The following is a 19052-nucleotide window of genomic DNA, read 5'->3' as shown; positions in this document are numbered from 1 at the left end:
CCCCCGCGTGTACACGTGCCTGCGCGCCTGCGCATGCGTAGTAGAAGCCAGGGCCGGAAAGCTGGTGCTCAAAGGCAGGAAGCACCACGGCGCAGCGTGCCACTGTGACGCACGCTATACCTGGCTGTCAGTGGGGCAGCACATTCTTAGGAAAAAGGTTCATTTGCCCAAGTCTAGCAGATGAACTGGGGATGACACCTGTTAGTTTTACATACATTCCATGGCCCATATTCCTGCTTGCCTACCATCTATCTTCTGCCTATAGGTAAGATTCACCTTCTGGGAGAATCGATTGTAAATGGGATGTAATCTAGCATTATGTCCCTTTTTAATTATGAAAAAACGATTTGATTTCTATGGATTATTTTTATTGATAAAGAAATATTCCAATTAAAAAGACTGCAAGCATCTGGCTAGCCTGTTGAAAATCCTTTGCCCTTTCGAAAAATCCTATATAATAAAGTTGAAGTGTCTCTGCGTCCAGTCCCTGTGTCCGTGGGATTGCGCTACTGCGCATGTGCCCCACGGACCGTCTCTGGCGAATGTTTGACTACATATGTTCTAGCGCCCGTTAATTTAACGGGCTTAATGTCTAGTAGGTTATAAAATGAATTAGGGTGGGTTGTAAATAGTCCAGGAGTCTGGATTCAGTCAGGTCACATAGTGTGACATGATACCTGACCCTAAATTAAGGCCCTGTACATTTGAATTCATAGATTTTCCTTTCCCATTCAGTTTTAAGTTCTCTTTTAGAATTAAGGCCTTCATGTCCTGAAGACTGTGATTTTAATTGCAGAAGTGTTGTCCCACTGGTGTAACCACATGATTTGGTCTTGATCTTATATTGGTGATGGTTCATCGTTTTGCATAGTTTTTGTTCTCTTTCTCCATTGTATATGCATCCTGTAGCTCACCTAGTACATGTAATCATGTATACCACATTGGATGAAGCACACGAATAGTATTCCCAAATGTCTTTATGTGTAGTATTACAACTTGATTTTTTGGCAAATATACCTTCATTAGTTGTTTTAGAAAGAGCACTTCTAACATTAATTTTCCTTAGATTAAGAGCATGGGTTGCAGGTCTCTGCCTATTTTTCTAAAAATGTTCAGTGATGTATTGTAGGTAACTACAATAGTTACCCTGTTGTTTTCTGTCTTTTCTTTGAATTCCAACAGTGTGTCCTTGGGTATTTGGGTTGTTTTGTGGATTGTTCATCAATAACCTGTGGAAGGTATCCCTGATTAACAAAAATATTCCATATGGAATGGAGATGTCTATTACTGTCATCAAGGTTTGAGCAAATCCTGTTGTATCTCAGAGCCTGGCTAAACATATATATTTTTTTATGTGATAAGGATGAAGACTATTCCACTTAAGTTATGCAGGATGGCCTGTTTTTTTTTTTTAGTATAGGGATGTTTGTATGGTTCCGTTTTTGATGTACATGGTGGTATCCAGGAAGCTGATGTGTGAATAAGAATAAGAATGGTTAAGGATAAGGTTGATATTGGGGTGGAATTGGTTTAATCTTCGGTGGAATGCTAATAGTTATTTTTCTGATGCTGTCCATATGATAAGTATGTAATCTATATACCGCAAATAGGTTAGCTTGCTCCTATAAAAACTGGCATACTGCTCATACAAAAGCGCTCCAAAGACACTGGAGGCGCTCCAAAGACACTCACGTGCACTTGAGCGTCGCTGGCGCAAATCCCGTTCAGAATCAGACTTTTGGAGCTACAAATCCGCCCTGCGCTCCTTTAACACCAGCCTCTTCCAAGCCAAACAAACATACTTTACTTCACTCATTAACTCCCTTTCTAAAAAACCAGCACAACTTTTCTCCACCTTTAACACTCTCCTTTCCCCTTCTCCACCCCCTCCATGCACATCTGTCTCTGCTCAAGATATTGCTGAGCACTTCAAAAACAAAATTGACACTATCAGAAGGGACATTACACTACTCAACCCCCCTAGACTTCCACCACCCTCCCTCCACACTGCCCAGTCTCTCCTGTGCTCCTTCACCCCTGTCACTGATGAGGAAGTCTCAAAGCTTCTGGCCTCTTCTCACCTTACCACCTGCCCGCTTGATCCAATTCCCTCAAAACTTCTCCGCAACACCAATCCTTGTCTAATCAAAGCCTTAACTCACCTATTTAATCTTTCGCTCTCAACTGGACTGTTTCCTTCTCAACTAAAACATGCTCTTGTCACCCCCATTCTGAAAAAACCCTCTCTTGATCCCTCCAATCTTGACAACCTCCGACCTATCTCTCTGCTACCTTTTATCTCTAAACTACTTGAGCGCCTAGTCTACAACCGACTTACCTCATTCCTCTCTGACATTAACCTGCTGGACCCCCTACAATCTGGTTTTAAGCCACAACACTCCACGGAAACTGCCCTGACTCGACTAACTAATGACCTTTTAACCGCTAAAGCCAACAATCATTTCTCACTACTAATACTGCTTGACCTCTCAGCCGCATTTGACACTGTAGATCACCCTCTCCTCCTCCAGTCCCTCCAGTCGCTTGGCCTTCGTGATACAGCCCTGTCCTGGTTCTCTTCTTACATCACCAATCGTTCCTTCAGTGTCGCCTACAATGGAGTATCATCTTCTCCCCTACCTCTTTCTGTTGGAGTTCCTCAAGGCTCTGTCATGGGACCATTACTATTCTCCCTCTATACTTCCTCCCTTGGCAAACTAATAAATTCGTATTGTTTCCACTACCACCTCTATGCTGACGATACTCAGATCTATCTCTCATCTCCTGATCTCAACCCAGAACTCCTAACTCGCGTCTCCTCCTGCCTGTCCGCTATCTCTACCTGGATGTCGCAACGCTACCTTAAATTAAACCTCTCTAAAACTGAAATGGTTCTCTTTCCTCCAATTAACACCAGTAGCATCCCCGAAGTATCCATCATAGTTAACAATTCCACAATCACCCCCTCTCCCCAGGCCTGGTGCCTTGGGGTTATCCTAGATTCTGCCCTGTCATTCACTCCTCATATCCAGTCACTTACTAAATCATGTCACTTCCACCTAAGGAACATATCCAAAATACGATCATTTATCACCCAAGACGCTGCCAAAATTCTTATTCACTCTCTCATCATATCGCGTCTAGAATACTGCAACTCTCTTTTAATTGGCCTCCCCCTCCAGAGACTGTCACCTCTCCAGTCCATAATGAACACTGCTGCGAGGCTCATACACCTTAGCAACTGCTCCTCCTCTGCCTCGCCATTCTGTCAATCACTGCACTGGCTTCCGTTACCTTTCAGAATCAAATTCAAATTAATGACAGCGGGGGTCATTTATCAACACCGGGCAAATTTGCCCATGGGCAATAACCCATGGCAACCAATCACATTGCTGCTTTCACTGATCTACTTGCAGCTGTCTTTAAAAAGCTAATCACTGATTGGTTGCTATAGGTAACTGCCCATGGGCAATTTTGCCCAGTGTTGATAAATGAGTCCCACTGACTTTCAAAGCACTTCACAACTCTGCTCCACCCTACATCTCTGAACTCATCTCTATATACTCACCCACTCGCTTACTACGCTCCTCTACTGACCTGCTACTCAACTCTTCTCTCATTACCTCCTCACATGCTCGCATTCAAGACTTTGGAAGGGCTGCACCCCTCCTCTGGAACGCTCTCCCACGGTCTGTCCGACTTTCTCCCAACCTTTCTGCTTTCAAAAAATCTCTGAAAACGCACTTCTTTCGAGAAGCCTACCCTCACTCTGCTTAACTACCAAACGCAACACCACATACAGTACCACATTTCTCACCCACTTACTTCGATTTTGCCCTCTCCCACACCTTGTGTATTACTCCCTTCCCTTTAGACTGTATGCCTATGCATAGGGCCTTCCTCACCTCTTTGTACCTGTATTGATTGTGATGTTTGTTACTCCATATATTCTATATATGTAATTCATGTGATGTAGTTGTATAATCACATTTACTTTACAGTGCTACGCAATATGTTGGCGCTATATAAATACATGTTAATAATAAAATAATAATAGGTTAAGGGCTTTGTGCTGCAGGAATCCAGGAAATTTTCTTCCAACTGAGCCATAAACAGACTGGCATACTGAGTTGCCATTTTGCTACACATTCACTTCCCTTCAGTTGGAGGTTAATGGCATCTCCTAATGATAAATAATTGTGTCACCATGTAAGTGCCAAGCCTATTTGTTTGCTCTTATTTCTTGTTTTTGGTTTACTTTTTTGTTTTGTTTTATAAAAAGCAAAATAAAAACGTTTAAATATTTTTGAAGCATATTATTTTTTTATGATGACACGAAAAATAAAAGCAGTGTCCCTTTTTTTAAAAAATCCTTTATTTCTGGGTTTACATATAATAAGGAAGGGATACAGAAAAAAGAATAGGGGGGAGGGGAGGGAAGGTGACTGATCCAATATACATAATAAAAATAGCATACATACATTCATACATTTCAACAAATCTATCTTCTGGTTTTCTTTGCGTACCAAATAACATCTAAATTATGAAACGACATTGAATGTTCAGTACATCATTCTTTTCAATTCTGGTAAACCATACCCTGATTTAGGTATTTATATTACATCCTTTATTCTGTAAGACCCTATTTTCCTATTGCATGTTGTGTTTTTGCTTCAGTGCATGATTTGATAAATGCAATAGGCCATAGAAAATAGAAGCTGACCTCTGAGTACTCTGTGCAGAAAGGGAGAGGACTATATGACAATCCTGTAGACAGGACAAAAGGTACGAACAGAGAATCCTGGGATGTACAGAACAATGACACTGTGCAGAACATGACAGTTGATGAAGTATTATAGGGTACTCAGTGAAGCGGTTATTCCCTGGTAAATGCCCATGAACAAACTTAAAATACAGATAAAACATCATAGGGTATTCACACAAGATAATTTGGTAGAATCTGTTATCCGGTATTTTATGCTACTGTGTGGGTTTGTAACTTTGCATACATTTAGAGCTTTCTTGAAAAAGATGAATTCTTTTTATAAACAGTAGTAGCATTTTCTTTTTAGTTTAAAGCAAAATTACTATTTTTAATTACGTATTTTTTGGTTGCAAAATTATGATTCCTGTATCTAAACAGGATGTAGTATTACTATGCCCATCAGAGTCATCATACAATGGAACCTTTTGTTATAACAAGTTATAACAAATGATTGATCCTTATATTTAATTTTGCATACTTATTTTTTTACCCTCTAAATATATTCTGCATACAACATATTTTATGAATGTTTTATTCTCCCCAAATTCCGAAAAAGATTACAGATTAAATTTTGCAACAAATTAGTTTACCAATTACCACATTTGCCTTAACCACGTTTCAATATACAAAGTACCTGTTTTCCTCACTAATCTCAGATGTATTTTCTCTTAAAGCAGAACTTAACCCTAAAAATAAAAATGCCGTATTTTACATACTGAATTTATTGCACCAGCTTCTTAATAGCAGCAATGATCAAGGACTTCAAATTTGTCACAGGTGGTCATCATCTTGGAAAGTGTCTGTGGGCTCTGAGCAGCTGTTGAGAAGCTAAGCTTAGAGGTTGTTGCAAATTATCAAGCAGAAAATGAGGGTTGTCTGTAATCTGTAATACGAGGCTGATTATTAAATTCTGGTGCTAGCTGCACTGGTGTTTGTGCTGCCATGTAGTAATTATTTGTATTAATTACTAATCAGACTTATATTGTGACATTTATATTCTATGTGTGCTGTATATTTTGAGTCGGTCCCTAAACTCAGTGACAACAGCAATGAGCATGTGCAGTAAATCAGCAGAAAAGAAGATGGGGAGCTACTGGGGCATCTTTGGAGGCACAGATCTTCCCTGCTAAAGGGCTGTTGTTGCCTGCGCTGATACAGCAGCCCAAAACATAATGTACAATATTTCTAGCCTACTTCTTTAGTTAAGCTTTAAAGGACAAGGAAACCCCCTGATCACTTTGCCCAGTTGTTGGAAGCAAACCACTAGGTGTTTTTTTCTGAAAAAATGCTTACATCTATGTTAAGTTGACCTCTGAAAAGAATGCCTCATAATCAGCTTGCAGACGCCATAATAATAATAAAAGTTGGCGTCACAATGTTGTTTCTGCTCATGCACTACCATTCTCTAGCTGTTGTTCTTAATTTGTAACTGGCTCGTATGCACTGATGACTTGAGCACTGTCCATGTGATGATAGGGTCATCCTTCAAGACTGCCTGCGCTAAAGGACACACATGAACATGCATAATGCGCCATACAGAAACTCTTAAACTATGAAGCTATAAAGTTCCACAATTCTATATGCAAATACATGTATCAGGCTGAAATTCCATGCTCAAATACAAGTACCACAAAAAGTCATCTCGTGGCATATTGCTAGAGTTGGAATCTTTAAAATTATTTTAGCTAACTGTCCTACTGATTTCTGAACTAAGGTACTGCAGTGTCATATGGGCAAGGTGCTTTTAACTGTAGCCTTACTGACAAAATCGAAAACATCTGAGATCATGGCAAAGATGTTTCCCCAACTACAGTACTCAAATAAAGGTCAGACTTTTTGGTGCCCATATCTTGACAGCATTAAAATACACATATTTATCAATTATTATTCGTTTTTCAGAGTGCACAACATCTGATTTTGTAACAGAAGTAGTTATGGTTTTCAGAGAATAATTATTTCTGTATTCAAATTGCAGCAACAAGAAAAACAATTCATCTGCATATTAAATATTAACTCATGGACTGATGTAGCTCATTTTAACTTAGAGCACACTTTTTCCTATTCTGCGTTTCAGTGAGACACAATAACCACTGGCACATTGTAGTTCTTATTTTCTGCTGAGATACTGCAGTTCTAGAAGATCATTAAATTTGGACATGATAGCACATACAGTATAACGTGTGCTTGGGCATTGTTGTTTATTATATAATGAACCTATACTTGCCAGTTAAGGCAGGTGGAGTAATGGTGGCATGAATGGGTGCCTAATCTCCAAAATTAGATTAATTGTGTAGCTCTGCACAGATTTGTTTGTTTACAACATCCAGTCGATGAGATATATGAAGTAGAAATCTCATTTTAAAAAAACCCTGAGAATTGGTGAAAACATGGTGATATAATTTACTGCTACTAAACCCCCCCCAAAGATTTATTGTAAAATAATGAAATGTTTGTTCAGTGTATTGTGTTCCCTAAAACATAAATTCATAATTTGTTTCTAAGACATAGGGGGTTATTTACTAAACTCCGAATGCAAAAATCACAAAACGTGATTTTTTTTAAATATAAAATTGGACTTTTAAAAAATCTTTTTTGTAAAAGTCAGAATCAGAAAATCCAGCATCTCGAGGTTGCATATTGAGAAGTCCCAATGATTTTTTTGATGTGCGCTGGGTTTCGCGCAATTCCCCGAAGTTTTGGGCAAAAAACCTTCTGAAAACTCAGAAAAAAACATAAAAATCTGATAAAAAAAAATCTGATGCTTTTCGGATTTTTTCCCGCAAACCAAATTTTTGGACATTTTCGAAAAACTGTATTGATAAATAAGCTGAAAAATCCCTTGCGGATTTGGTCAGAGTTTTTTTCAGAAAATATTGAGATAAATTCGGACTTATAAATAACCCCCTTAGACTTGTTTGTTAAATTATAAACTGTTATTTGTAATACTTTTGCATTAATGTTTGCATTTATGGTACACCAGCTCTTCAGCTCTAGAGTGTTGTGTGACCAAATGCTCTGCACTATTCAAGTCCTCTCTCTGCCATGAAAGGGTTTAAAAGGCAATAATTCTTTGGCTCACTGAAGATGCCTCTATTTCAGGTCTTTAACCAACATAACCCTGCGAGAGCAATCAGCCATCTTAAAACAGCAGGTGCTATCCCTGTCATTCAAAGAGGCATTATAATTATTAATGCTGGATATGAATCTTCATGTAGTGGCCCTGCAGGACTATTTGAAGCATAAATATGGTTGTGGCGTGTTTGAGAATGCTAATCAAAGAGGCTTGATGAAACTAGGAAGCTAAAATACAGCTTAGCACCTGTGCTTGTGCCTGTTTCACCAAGGTTATAATCCTCTTGGTTTACTCATCATGAGTGTCCATTATTGTAACAAGATAGGCCTATTGAGTCTGCCCATCCCGAAATCTAGTACATTTATTTCAGCATACTGAATAACTGTTAGGATAGCTTCAGAGTAGAGCTTGTGCATAGAGGGAAGAAAAATTAGTCCTCATGCAGGAGCCATGACAGAGGAATATTTTATACCCCCTACATTTTAATTTTATTTTACAGTCCTATTAGCTAAATGCTATTACATGACTTGTACTTGTTGTCCCCAGGAGCTTACATCTTTCAGGTAATAGAGTTATCTTTCTTGGATGAAAAAAAATGTGCTTTGGCTGAAAACGTGTCATCTGTTTGGAAAGCAGTAATTACAACCTCTAGTTCAGTCATTCTGTCAAAAGATGCATTGTTTCCTCAACACAAATTGTTTTGTAGAGGCATTGCTGCAAAGTATTGTTGAAGATAAAACTGAAGTGGCTTGAAAGGATGACCAGGGTTTTCATCTGAAAAAAAGGTTGCTAATCCCAGAATACTACAAGATAGAAGGGTGGGGGCAGCTGTGGAAATAATGTAGCATCCAATTTTGTAACCTGGGACATTATTTTCAGGAACAAAGACTGAAAAGGACGCCAAACCACCAACTGAACATTCTTTACATTCAACTGGAGGTCTAAAGTGTTTTTCAATGGTTTTCTGCAAAGTGGAAAAATACTACTGAAAAGGCCTGGATATATAGGACGTTGACATATGACACACGTCTAAGAATTTACAGTGAAGTTGAACTGTGGTTCTTCTCCTTTCATGTAGTGCAAATGGGGAAATACAGGTCTTCCTAACTAAAACGGAGCCTTATTTTAAACAAAGCTGTTCAGAGCAAATCTACTTACTTTGCATTGATGACTTAAAGAGAATCTGGCGTTTTACAGCATCATATTGTTTTGTAAAGTTGCAGTTGCTGTGTTAGTATTATTTATGTATATATTTTTGACTTCTCTACTTCTCTGTGGTTTTAAGTCATACCATAGATGGGCAGGGCCTCTGGAAAGGCTGTTATTGGGAATGTACTCTCTCCTTAATCATGATGGGCTTGTGTGAGAGAAGGGCAGTGAAAGCAATTCTACTGGTAAAATCAATAATTGCAGTTTTTCTGTTGGCTCCAATTAAGGCTGAAATTTACTGTATTTCTTCACACTTGTTGAGAATTTTCATGTTTCTCCTCCACCAGATCAATGAAAGAGGAGCTATTTGTCTAATGCTTTTGCCTAGTTTTAACAAAGCCTTATAGAAGTCTGAACACAATTGAGTCTAGCGCACCATATTAAAAAATTTTAAACGCTGGGTGCTCAATGTTTGGCGGATACCTGACAGCCACCATAGGATTCAAATAGGAAAAAGTAACAAAAACAGGGCACACCAGTCTAGCAAAAATATCAAATACTTTATTACATTACTAGCAAAAAACCCAACGCGTTTCAACCCCCTAAGGGTGGGGTCTTCATATGGGGAACATGCAAAGAGTAAAAAATTGCAGGCAATTCACATTGACATGCATCTATATAAATTGCTTAAAAGCCATGTAGCATATAGATTTATATAAATCAGTTTTTTTTTTACCAAATGTTCTGGTATACTTATATCAATGCATACATTTTAACATCTTGTGTTTGAAGTTGCACTAAGCACATACTACAAGGCCGCAGTTATTTAGAGCAGACTCCACTTTTCTACTTTCAGCTCTATCATGAATAATATCAAAATAAGCCTCTTCTGATATATAAAGAGATACATTTACCCATCTTTAACCTAATAATGAGCTATTTATTTAAACTAGAATAGATTAACATCTTCAAATGGACCACTGGACCTCTGCCATTGACTTATACATGAACTCAGCAGGTTTGAGATGGCGAATAATCGAATTTGAGTTGTTTCCATGGTCCAGGTATGATAAATTAGAGTTTGGATTATTCCCAACTCAAATTTGTAAATTTTGACCAAAAAATTTGATTCAATTTACAATTTGACCTTTAATACATCTGCCGTAGATATCTGTAAAGACACAGCCCAGTTGCCTGCTAAACGGTATACTTTAATATGTTTCTGTCAGAGAAAGTAGAACCCTATGTTTCCTACCTTTTGTATTTTATTCCATACTTATTCATATTTTTCTTTTGAAAAGACCACTTAGCAATTGTCAACACTTTTCCATAAGAAAGATCATTGCCCTTATTCAAGCCCCCCCCTCAAAAAAAAGTTAGGGCAACATTACAGGTCTAACCCTTTCTGTCACCCCGTCTGGATCTTTTTCAAGCGTAATAAGTGATACAAGTGGTAGCATTTTAAAGCGCCCCTAGGTATGGTGTTGTGTCCCACCCTTTCAAAGCATGATAGAACATGCAGTGAGCCTTATAAAAGTAGTTTGTCTTTAAACTTTTAGTATGTTAAAGATTGTGCTTTTCTAAGCCATTTATCAAGTGTTTGTCATTTAAAATGGTATACCTTACAAATCTTGCAATCTTGCAAGAAACATCATTGTTTGCTATATAAAATGTTGGCTCGCAGGGTTCCCATTCAGATCAATAAAAGTTTGACCTTTAGGCAAGCAGACGTCTAACTAGGATCTCACTTTAAAAATGTATCTACAAATGGTTTTCTTCTATTAAAGGTGGCCATACACAGGGAGATCCGCTCGTATGGTGATGTCGCCAAATGAGCGGATCTCTCCACTGAATGCCCACATTGAGGTGGGTAACATCGGCTGATCCGATCGCGTATTATAAAAATACAGTGGACTTTTCAATTTATTTTTTAATCTTTGTCAGGCTGCTTTGCATGATTTGCTTGTTTTGCTTATCAAAATAATAATGAACACAACTTTATCCACTTATTCCATACCATTTTAAAATACTGCAAATACTGCAAAGACATCCATTTGCACCACATCTGTATTTAATACGTGTGTATTCTAGACAGAGAAGAAATAGAAGTGAGCTGACATGAATCAATATACTATAAATGCACAGTAGGACCATGATGCGTCTCTTATGAAATTACTGACAAATCTACACAGCACTCCTTTAGTATTACATAGCCATTTCATTTGCCGAATCTCTTACAATGCTCTGCCACTCTACCCAGATATGTGCAGAGCTCTGAGAAAAGAAAGCACGCAATTTATCTTGATCTTTGTTTAAAAAAAAAAAAGATTTAAGGTAAAAAAAAAAAAGCCAGCGGTTTATTAAACTGCGTCCATTGTCTGTCAGCCGTGTTAACTTAAAACTGTCAGGGACGAGATAAGCAGTATCACGTTTGTATGGAGGTACCTTTGCATTCCTATTCTCAGCTGCACTTGGGAGGAATTTAAATGATATATATTTTTATCTTCGCGGCCTTCCAAAACTTTAATATTACAAGCATAAATAGAAGTGTAACCTGATAAAAATGGCTTTTATATATATATATATATATATATATATATTTATATATATATATATATATATATATATATATATATATATATATATATATATATATATATATATATATATATATATATATACACACACATATATAATGATTTAAAAAGTACCTGCACTCATACGTAGTTCAATGGTGGGTGCTTGGTCAAAGCGTAGTATACAAAGTTCAAATTGGACCAGCACTCCAACTGTTTTTCAAATGGTTTTATTCAATCATTGGGACCTTTGTCAAAATATACTGAATATATATAGTGAATAAAGTACCCCCTCTTGTAAAATATAAGGATATTATTAGTTACCGAGGAGTTTCATGACCATATAAAAACACGAGGCCGAAGGCCGAGTGTTTTTATACAGGTCATGGAACTCCTCATATTTTACAACTGGGGGTACTTTATTATAATACACAAATTTTAGTAAGTCATGTGACAGAAATGACATCACTACTCACCGTTTATAACTGATGACATCACTACTCACCGTTTATAAGGATATAATTTACAGGATATTCATGGCTTTTGTGTATTATATATATATATATATATATATATATATCTATAGATATATAGATATATAGATATATAGATATTGAGAAAGGTCCCAATGGGGACCGAAACGTAACGTCGGTTACATATGCAATAACACTTTTTTTACTCACAGAAACCCTGGTGTTGCTGGTCTCTTCATTATTTTGTATACTAATCTTACCGAGCACCCAGGTAAAGGACTTGGAACGGAGTGCTGTCCACTACAACAAGATATATATATATATATATATATATATATATATATATATATAGATATATAGATATATAGATATATAGATATAGATAATATATATATATATAAATATACAGATATAGATATATATATATATATATATATATATATATATATATATATATATATATATATATAGGATATATTTATATATTGTTATAGCCCTTTAAAGATTTAAACATATGTTTGGAAATGCTGATTTAAGCATTCAAATTCCTTCTCTGCTTTCTCTATTTATAAATAAATAAAACATGTTTCTTTGTACTTGCGTTGTGCAATTTGCTGCTTTTGTAACAACTGACTCCTCTGTAAAATAAAAAAAATAAAAATAAATGAAAACTTAATAAAAACATTAAATAAAAAGCAAATAAATAAACACTTATGAGAAAATGTAATAGGTGCAATGTTTGCAATTGGTTTGATCACTGATAGCATTTACAGGTCATCTATTTAAATGCAAACATCCTATGGGTTCTGTGGTTTACTCCATCTTGGCAAACTCAGGGGTGTGTTTATAAACATTGGCGCCAAACATCACCGGTGATGTTGCCCATAGCAACCAATCCGCAATTAGATTTGAACAGTTACCTACATGTTAGAAAACAAAAGCAAATAGCTGATTGGTTGCTGTGGACAAGTTCAGCAGTGAAAATGATGGTTTGGTGTATTTAAATGCTATATTTTACATCAATAAGCTAGATATTATGTTTGTTTGGATCAAATCATCAGCTATGATGATCAAATCGTCAGCTATGCTTTAAAACAAAATGGCACAAGGTTTAAATATATAGAGGCTTCCATGAAAAGTATTGCATTGAAATTGCATTTCCTTCTCAAAATTCCTGCTGAAATGCTAAGAGTCTGCTGTCCAAGGTGCTGATAAAAGGCAAGTGGTCCAATTCTGGAACTAAAAACTCAGCTGAATAATACAAAATCTTTGAAATCACACAGACTTAAATAAACACAAAGAAATTTGCATTGCTTCATTTTCTATATGATCCCCTACAACTAAACCATTGCACTACTGCCCTCTCTTGAGTTCCCAGTGGGTAGTCCCACATTACCATAATGCTTAGTGGTGCCAATATATATGACAAAATACAGAGTCATTTTTTCCACACATGGAGGAGTACCTGTAATGTTCAATACAATATACTGTAAGTATTTCTCAGAATTAAGCTAACGTTTGAAGGGAACAAAAATATATATAGATAAAAATATAAATTAATTAACTGCAAAAAAAATGCTTGCCCCTACTGAGTTGTGTCTGCTGTTATTTAGGTTCTATAGTTGTATTTGCCATGGCAGGGTCAGAATATAATAAGGCGTGGCCACAATACTTCTAAGAGGGAAAAAGTGGCTGCAATATGCTAATATGTACATTTGTCTCCTGTGTTTAAACCTGTAGCCGAGCGTTCTTTGTGTGATTTGTGCTCTGTAAATAGTTAATTTCCAATTTCCTTACATTCCAAAATGTATAGGTATGGGATCCATTATCTGGAAACCCGTTGTCCAGAAAGAGTTCCCCTCTCCCATAGGCACAATTTTATCCAAATAATCCAAATTTTAAAAACGATTTCCTTTTTCTCTGTAATAATAAAATGGCACGTTGTACTTGATCCAAACTATAATATAATTAATCCTTATTGGAAGCAAACCCAGCATATTGGGTTTGTTTAAAAGTAACAACAAAAATTGATTGTGTTAGTGTAAAAAATATAAGGTCAGTGGCACACAGGGAGATAAGTCGCCCACAATTTTTAAAAGAGAGATTTGGTTTTGTCTTCCAAATGAGAATAATGTAAATCGCCAGCGTCAAAACATACGAGGCACAGAGACCCTTTTCTGAGCGACTTCACTGAAATAGCAATTCCATTACCAAGTATTGAAATCTACCAAAGTAAAACATACTGGGAGATTAGTAGCCACGATTTCCTGGGTGGAAGTTTTGAATTGTTCTGTCCCAGCATCTTGGAATCCATTGACCATTTATAATAAAAATTTCTACAAAAATTCCATTTCTGAAGCATTTTTTCGATACTGATCGACTTATTGATCTTGTGGGAGGAGAAAAGTAGCGACTTACGACTTGTCGCCAAAACGCAAAAAAGAAAAATTGCAGACGACTTATCTCCCTGTGTGCCACTGCCCTATTGTAGTGTTGCCCTGTACTGGCAAAACTGATTTGTTTGCTTCAGAAACACTACTATATGGGGCAGATTTACTAAATTCGAGTGAATTTTCGAAGTCCAAAAAGTTCGAGTTTCAAAGTAATTTTTTGGATACTTCGACCATCGAATAGGTTACTATGACTTCGAATTTACCTTGACTTCGATTCCAAGTAAAAATCGTTTGAATATTCCACCATTCGTTAATCGAAGTACTGTCTCTTTAAAAAAACTTCAACTTCATACTTCGCCAAATTAAAGCTACCGAAGTGCAATGTTAGCCTATGTTAGCCTTATTGGTCGAATAAAAATCCTTCGATCGTACGCTCAAATCGTTTAAATCGTTCGTACGATTTTTATTCGATCGCAGGATTGCCAAATTTTCTGAAAAAACTTCGAATTCGATATTCGAATTCGAAGTTTTTTAATTCGATGGTCGAATTTCGAAGTTTTTTGTACTTCGAAATTCAACCCTTGATAAATCTGCCCCTAAATGTCACAAGTTAAATAGTGGATAACAGATAACACCATTATGTTTTACAGAGCTAATCTGATATCCTTTGAAAAGCTGCCCCCATGGCTACACAGCAGCTTATTTATATAAACAACAGTAGTTTGACTAGTGCAGGGCAACACTGCATAATATTTTATTACTTTAAAAACTATTTAATTTTTTCATGTTACTGGTCCTTTAATGTTTACCTGATTTTCTCGTATACTTACGGTATGAAGATCCAAATTACAGGAAGATCTGTTATCGGAAAACTCCAGGTCCCGAGCATTCTGGATAACAGTTCCCATACCTGTACTGAAATTCCCCTCTAGATGAAAAAACCTTAAATGTGTCATGTAGTGCTTATCCAAAAATATGCGCTAAATATTGTTTCTAGCTTCTACCTTCATAGCCTAATTACAATTATGGTGAATTAGTTAAAATTCATTCATTGTATTTAAATTCTACCATCTCCACAATATGAACTTATTTGACATGTGAATTCAGAGATGCAAGGTATGGTAATTTCTTATTATTTCCTTTGTGTGCTAAATGCTATTTATATTATTAAAGAGGTTAATGTGGCTAATGGCACTCGGCATATTGTAAAGCATTCAGACATCCCCTTTCTAATAAACCCTTTCCCTGTGCTGACTGCTTGTTTGTTATATAGAGTTTTGTTTTTGTTTTTTTCCTTTTGGAAATATAAATGGAAGTGGTAGGTAATGCCCTCTCTGCCTCTTGGAGAAAACTGGAGCCATAAAAATAACAAACGGCGTGTATTTGCTAGAGTGTCAAAGTTATGAGTTTATTTTGTAATGATGTGCTCCTGCTTTCATGAGGTAAACTGGCCGTGGCGGAGGTGTTATTAGTAATATGGACTCAGTGGAGCAGAAAGCAGAGTGACCGAGAGATCAGTGTATCAGTCAGCAAGAGGGCAAATGGGAAGAGACAGCAGGAGAATGAGAAAAGAGCAGAGCTGTTGCTTGCATATAAACCCTTTTACTGCTGGAGTGGGCCTGCTGCAGGATACTGTGCAGATGATGCAGAGTAATAAATGCGCATACTCAGGTCTTTCACATCCGATGCTTTACTGAATCCATGCTACATTCCTGTATTTCAAGGACCATTGCTTGTTTATAGCATTATTACCTTTGTATGGTGCATATTAACTGTGAAAGGCACGTAGCCTGAGCAGGGATGTTATGTATGAAAACACTGTTCTGACAACAAAGACTTAAATATTGAATGTGCCCTCAGTTTTTCATATATGTTATTGTAAACATTTGTTTTAGTGATTCCATTTCTGGGCATGGATGCATGAAAGTAAAGCCCATCAATTCCATCAAAAAGCCCAAAAAGAGTTCCTATTGCAATCACATGCATTCTTACAAAGCTGTGCCTAATATTTGCAGTATTTTTGATGCCCTTTAACCACCCAGTCTTTACACTTCCACCTAAGCCCTTCTACCAGTTTTTTTCCAGCCACAAATAGATTCCATTCTGTAGAGGAACCAAATTTGGCCATGTCTTCCCCTATCAATAAAGGAAGAAAAACACAAAAGGTTTCTGTACCAATTAAATACTGCACACAAAATGCAGAATATAAATGTAAGTTGTGACATTCACTCCCTGAACATTTCAGTTGTACTTTAGTGAATCTGAAGCTCTAATCACATTCAGCCTTAGATTCTAAATAACACCTAAATAAACAAGATAAATATGTACAACTTGCACTTTGAGATCTATTGAGGAACATGTTTTCAGTAGACCCAGAATGAGGTTATGTATTTTGGTCCCTATTTCCTGTTAAAACACATTTTCTTTGCAATAATATTAAAAGTAGTAGCCATGCAAGGACTAGTGCTGTTTTCATTTTGTTCAGGGGGGCACTGATTTCAAAACATGCACTGTGATTGGTACACCTAGGGCTTGTCTATACAAACATAGTGCTTTTGTCACCATCAATGAACATCATTCTTTTCATTGCTATGAAGCTCGTGTAAAGTGTCAGCATACACAACATATATTGGTGATACACTTCCTAAGCTTTATTAGTCACAAAGGCAAATCTGAGCTATCTGGTTATAATCCCACATTTTTCAAATTAATTTTGAATTTTATTTGACAGAAAATGTGATAGTTTACAGGGAAAAGTAACAGTAATTGTTAAGCCTGAAACTGGGTAAGGCATTGTAGGGAGCAGCACCAAAGGTAACAGGAGATATTACGATTTAAAGCGGGTGGGGAGATTTTATACTTCATTTGACCAAATATGTTTATGATTATTTATAAAATTAGATTTCATGTAGGCTCATTGTTTGCACAGTGCTGTGCAGACTCATTAATGGCTTACCATTACTTATTTGTAAACTACAGAACATCTATTTTTATGTTTTGAAAGGTACTTGGCCGAGAAGTATATACATCAAACAACCAGCTGGGTGGCATCCAGATAATGCACAACAATGGAGTAACGCATAGCACCGTATGTGATGATTTTGAAGGAGTGTACACCATTTTGCAGTGGCTTTCTTATATGCCCAAGGTAAGTATGTAAAGTCCAAACAGTTTTCTGGACTGTTTTGTAATAGACCTTAGCGAGGAATATCTTTTGAACACACCATACAGACATTGTTTATTATCAGTAGATTAGTACAAGGAACTTTGAAATAAATTCTGTTGATAAAAGACTGACATGTTCTTTTGTTTCGTTTGAGTAGTGTGTATCCAGTCCTGTTCCTATTCTCACACCAAAGGATTCCATTGACAGACTCATAGAATTCACTCACACCAAAGCTCCTTATGATCCTCGATGGATGTTGGCAGGACGGCCTCACCCTAGTATGTACTCTCTTTAGTTCTCTTTGTTTTCTCTAAAGAGGTTATAATTCCAAATGTAAACATTTGCCTAATAAAATATAAAGAAAGAAAAAAAGTTATTTTAAGCATTTTGTCTAGCATTTATATGTTTTATACAAATTTGCAGTAGTTTAAAAGGTATTTGTAAATGTACAGTAATTCCTTATTACAGCAGCATCTGCCTGTCCCTTGCAATTCACTACATTTCTAGTTCTGAAATGTAGCAGAGGTTACAAATATGGAGACCTGAGGCATTATGGGTAATGGAGTCTTGATATATGCTATATTGTTTCAGTTGGAACTAAGGCAGAAAGGGACAGACCAATAGAAAAATTGCAGTTATATTGCAAAATACTTAAAACCATTTACATTTTTTCCCCAGTTAATGCCATTGGAAAGTTGCTTAAAAATAGATAGACACATAGGGGTATATTTATCAAAGAGTGAAGTTAATAGTGAAGTTCCGCCACTTGACTGAAATTCCGCCACTCTCCATTCATTTCGATGGGATTTTTATAGGCGTATTTATCAAAGGGTGAACTTTCACTTTCACCCATTGATAAATACGCCTTTCAAAATCCCATAGAAATGAATTAAGAGCTGCGGAATTTCACTCTAGTGGCGGAACTTCACTCTTTGATAAATTTACCCCATAGAAACGTCAAATATTTGAAACAGTACTTTTAAACTAAGATGTAGATTAAATTTTTCTACGTGTGCATTTCTTCTTGCTGTGATATTGGTGTTTCTACTGACACCGAAAATAGTTGACCAACAAATATGTGCAAGTATTATCTGAAACCACATTGGGAATTATTAATGAAAATTTTTGAGAAAAAAAAAATTAGGAATGGTATCTAGCAATCAGGGGTGTAGGAGGGACCATGAGGAATATGGGGCCCAATGAGACCCTAATTTATGAGCAATTTCAACATATATTGGTAAAACCGGACAACCTCTGACTATGTTGGGGGCCCTATAATTTGCTCTGAGGCCCACTCTCATCTAGTTATGCCACTGCTAGCAATCTTTATTTTTCTTGTTTAGTCAAACATTTAAGTTGGTCTCAAAATATTAGGGCGGCATGCCACCCAGGCATTTTTTGGGGAGCAGTGCTCCAGCGCATGAGAGCATGCCCTTGTGCGGGGTGGGGTGTTGTGT

At 36.8% G+C, this 19052-nt stretch overlaps 1 protein-coding gene across 6 annotated transcripts in view; it reads left to right on the top strand.

Annotated features, from left to right (window-relative positions):
• Positions 1 to 19052, top strand: part of acaca.S (acetyl-CoA carboxylase alpha S homeolog) — a 232533-nt gene that overhangs the window by 160782 nt on the left and 52699 nt on the right. For 5 of the 6 annotated variants that reach the window (XM_018249417.2, XM_018249415.2, XM_018249416.2 and 2 more), the window contains 2 exons: positions 17434 to 17577; positions 17753 to 17873. In XM_018249417.2, coding sequence (XP_018104906.1) covers positions 17434 to 17577; positions 17753 to 17873 — 265 coding nt within the window. Of the gene's footprint in view, positions 1 to 8717; positions 9964 to 17433; positions 17578 to 17752; positions 17874 to 19052 lie in introns of those variants that run through there. The other variant, XM_041583890.1, reaches the window with a different exon arrangement.

The sequence above is a fragment of the Xenopus laevis genome, chromosome 2S (assembly GCF_017654675.1).
Source record: "Xenopus laevis strain J_2021 chromosome 2S, Xenopus_laevis_v10.1, whole genome shotgun sequence".
Lineage (NCBI taxonomy): Eukaryota > Metazoa > Chordata > Amphibia > Anura > Pipidae > Xenopus > Xenopus laevis.
Note: the sequence above shows the minus strand (reverse complement) of the source record. Positions and strands in the feature narration are given on the sequence as shown.